The sequence below is a fragment of the Triticum urartu genome, chromosome 3A (assembly GCF_056163025.1).
Source record: "Triticum urartu cultivar PI428250 chromosome 3A, HENAU_Tu73, whole genome shotgun sequence".
Classification (NCBI taxonomy): Eukaryota; Viridiplantae; Streptophyta; class Magnoliopsida; order Poales; family Poaceae; genus Triticum; species Triticum urartu.
In genome coordinates, this window is record NC_141875.1 from 665,476,053 (window position 1) to 665,479,643 (window position 3,591).

The following is a 3,591-nucleotide window of genomic DNA, read 5'->3' on the forward strand; positions in this document are numbered from 1 at the left end:
AACCAACAACGGGATCTGGATACCCATGTTGGCTCCCACATGTTCCACAATGATCTCATCGGATGAACCACGATGTCGAGGATTCAATCAATCCCGTATTCAATTCCCTTTGTCCAGCAGTATTGTACTTGCCCGAGATTCGATCGTCGGTATCCCGATACCTTGTTCAATCTCGTTACCGCAAGTCTCTTTACTCGTTCCGTAACACATCATCCCGTGATCAACTCCTTGGTCACATTGTGCACATTATGATGATGTCCTACCGAGTGGGCCCAGAGATACCTCTCCGTTACACGGAGTGACAAATCCCAGTCTCGATTCGTGCCAACCCAACAGACACTTTCAGAGATAGCTGTAGTGAACCTTTATAGCCACCCAGTTACGTTGTGACGTTTGGCACACCCAAAGTACTCCTACGGTATCCGGGAGTTGCACAATCTCATGGTCTAAGGAAATGATACTTGACATTAGAAAAGCTTTAGCAAACGAACTACATGATCTTATGCTAGGCTTAGGATTGGGTCTTGTCCATCACATCATTCTCCTAATGATGTGATCCCATTATCAACGACATCCAATGTCCATGGTCAGGAAACCGTAACCATCTATTGATCAACGAGCTAGTCAACTAGAGGCTTACTAGGGACATGGTGTTGTCTATGTATCCACACATGTATCTGAGTTTCCTATCAATACAATTCTAGCATGGATAATAAACGATTATCATGAACAAGGAAATATAATAATAACCAATTTATTATTGCCTCTAGGGCATATTTCCAACATAGGGAGCATGCGTGATGGCATGTACTACTTAGATGATAACATGTCACCTACTGTTGCTGATGTGTTGTCTCACTCTCCACTGGAGGAATTTCTTCTTCATCATCGCAGGCTAGGACATATGTCTTTTGTCATTTTGGGTCAGCTTTATCCAAACCTATATAATAAAATTAGCAAAGAGAATCTAGTATGTGATGCGTGCCACTATGGGAAACAGACTAGGAGTACTTATGTATCTTCTGATAATAGACCGCTTCAGACCATCCACTCGGATGTATGGGGTCCTAGCGGAGTATTATCTCTTAATGGATATCGCTCTTTTGTCACATTCATTGACTGCTGCACTAGGACTACTTGGGTCTATGTGTTGAAAAACAAGAGTGATGTATTTGATTGTTTTAGGGATTTTCATAATTTAATCATGACCCAATATAATGCATGCGTGAAAGTACTCCGTACTGATAATGGCACGGAATATGTGAATAAGGAGTTTGATGAATATTTATCAAGCTTTGAAATTATTCATCAAACTACTTGTCCTGGTACCTCTGAACAGAATGGCTTGGCTGAGAGAAAAAATAGGCATCTCTTAGAGATTACACGGTGTATCATGATGGCCATGAATGTTCCAAAATTTCTGTGGAGTGAGGCAGTAATGACTGCTGCATACTTGATGAACAGAATGCCATCTAGAGTTCTTGGTTACAAAACTCCAATAGAGTGTCTGACAGGTAGGACTACATATGTGGTTCCACCAAAGGTGTTCGGGTGTGTGTGTGTTTTGTGAAAGATTACAGGCCATCTGTTGGAAAGTTAGATCCAAGGGCTGTGAAGTGTGTGTTTGTGGGGTATTCTGGGAAGCAGAAAGGCTATAAGTGTTGGTGTCCATCAGAAAAACGAATGTTTGTGAGCATGGATGTAATCTTCAGGGAACAAGTACCATTTTATGGGGAACCTGATGATTTAACCGATGTCTTTCCTGATCTGTTTTCTAGTGATGTTTCAGATCTGGACAACGGGACAGGGGGAGAAAAAGAAGGAGAAGAGAGCAATTCTACACCATCAAGAGAAATGGTGGTTGGAGTAATACCATTGGAAGACAGAAATGATAATATAGATGTGGATCTTATAGAAGGAGAACCAGGGCGAACTATGCAAGGGGAGAGACAAAATACATCAACTGAAGTTATGCGGTGGGCAAGACTGAATGAAGAACAAAATCTGCGGGTGTATACGCGGAGACATCAAACTGAGGAAGAACATGTGCAGGGGGAGGAAATTAGTCCAGTGAAGGATGATTCAGAAGCTCAAGTTCAATCCGACGGGCATGATTCCAGTTCACAACCATCAGCTTCATCTCATACTCCACTACTGGTCTCCACAAGCGATGGTATACCTCCTCTTGCTTATGATGACTTAAATGTTCCCATTGCCCTTAGAAAGCAGCCTCGCACTATTGCTGGAAAATTGCCCTCTAAATTAGCCCCATATGATGTCTCTAATTATGTTACATACAATTCTATTGGGCCTTTGTATAAGTCATTTATAGCTTCCTTGCATTCAACTTTACCTATACCACGTGACTGGCAGGAAGCGAAGCAATACCCAGAATGGAGGGCGGCAATGTTAGAGGAAATGGCAGCACTTGATAAGAACCAAACATGGGTACTTACTTCTTTCCCTGTAGATAAGAAAATTGTGGGTTGTAAATGGGTATTTACAGTTAAACAAACTCCAAATGGTAAGGTGGAAAGATATAAGGCTAGGCTAGTTGCAAAAGGGTATAGTCAAACTTACGGAGTGGATTATGATGAAACGTTTCTTCCAGTGGCGAAATTGAGTACTGTCAGGACTTTAATCTCGATAGCTGCAAATCAGAAGTGGAAATTGTTCCAGATGGATGTTAAAAATGCTTTTCTCCATGGAGATTTGCAAGAGGAGGTTTATATGGAAATTCCTCCTGGGTTTAGAAGCCGGGAAACAGAGGGTAAAGTGTGTCGGTTAACAAAGTCTCTGTATGGACTAAAACAGTCTCCTAGGGCATGGTTCGGAAGGTTTCGAAAGGAAATCTGTTCCATGGGTTATCGGCAAAGCAATGCAGATCATACCCTATTCTTTAAATGCCAGTGCGATTACATTGCTATACTTCTTGTTTATGTAGATGACATTGTGATTACAGGTAACAATGAGGTGGAGATATCTCAGTTGAAGAAGATGTTAGCAAAGTCGTTTGAAGTCAAGGATATGGGATATCTCCACTACTTCTTGGGAATCGAAGTTGCATATGGCCCAAAAGGTATTTATCTCTCACAAAGAAAATATGTGCTTGATTTACTTGAGGAGACAGGGATGTTAGGATGCAAACCTACAGTCACACCAATAGAACAGAATCATCGGATCTCTGCAGATGGTGGTGATCCCGTTGATAGGTACCAATACCAAAGGCTAGTTGGGCGGTTAATCTATCTGTCACATACGAGACCAAATATAGCATATGCTGTTAGTATTGTAAGCAGATACATGCATGACCCTAGAACTAGCCACTTAGATGCTGCGAATAGAATTCTAAGATACTTAAAGAGTTGTCCTGGGAAGGGAATCCTGTTCACTAATCATGGACATCTGAGAATCGAGGGGTACACAGATGCGGACTGGGCTGGATGCTTAGATGATAGGCGTTCAACTTCGGGCTACTGCATGTTTGTCGGAGGAAATTTGGTTAGTTGGAGAAGTAAGAAGCAGAGTGTGGTAGCTCGCTCGACAGCGGAAGCGGAGTTTAGGTCAATGGCTTCAGGGTTGTGTGAACTG

General features: G+C 42.1%; 1 protein-coding gene across 1 annotated transcript; it reads left to right on the forward strand.

Annotated features, from left to right (window-relative positions):
- Window positions 1-1,396: 1,396 nt before the first annotated feature.
- Window positions 1,397-2,432, forward strand: LOC147981232 (uncharacterized). Its single transcript, XM_087515901.1, has 3 exons — window positions 1,397-1,514; window positions 1,574-2,173; window positions 2,374-2,432. Exons 1-3 carry the CDS (start codon window positions 1,397-1,399, stop codon window positions 2,430-2,432), a joined length of 777 nt encoding a protein of 258 aa, XP_087372027.1.
- Window positions 2,433-3,591: the final 1,159 nt, after the last annotated feature.

Coding starts and splice junctions, on each gene's coding strand:
- LOC147981232 (XM_087515901.1), top strand. CDS start 1,397: ATGGCCATGAATGTTCCAAAATTTCTGTGGAGTGAGGCAGTAATGACT. Junction 1,515..1,573: donor TCCAATAGAGTGTCTGACAG/GTAGGACTACAT, acceptor GTTTTGTGAAAG/ATTACAGGCCATCTGTTGGA. Junction 2,174..2,373: donor ACTGGTCTCCACAAGCGATG/GTATACCTCCTC, acceptor CGTGACTGGCAG/GAAGCGAAGCAATACCCAGA.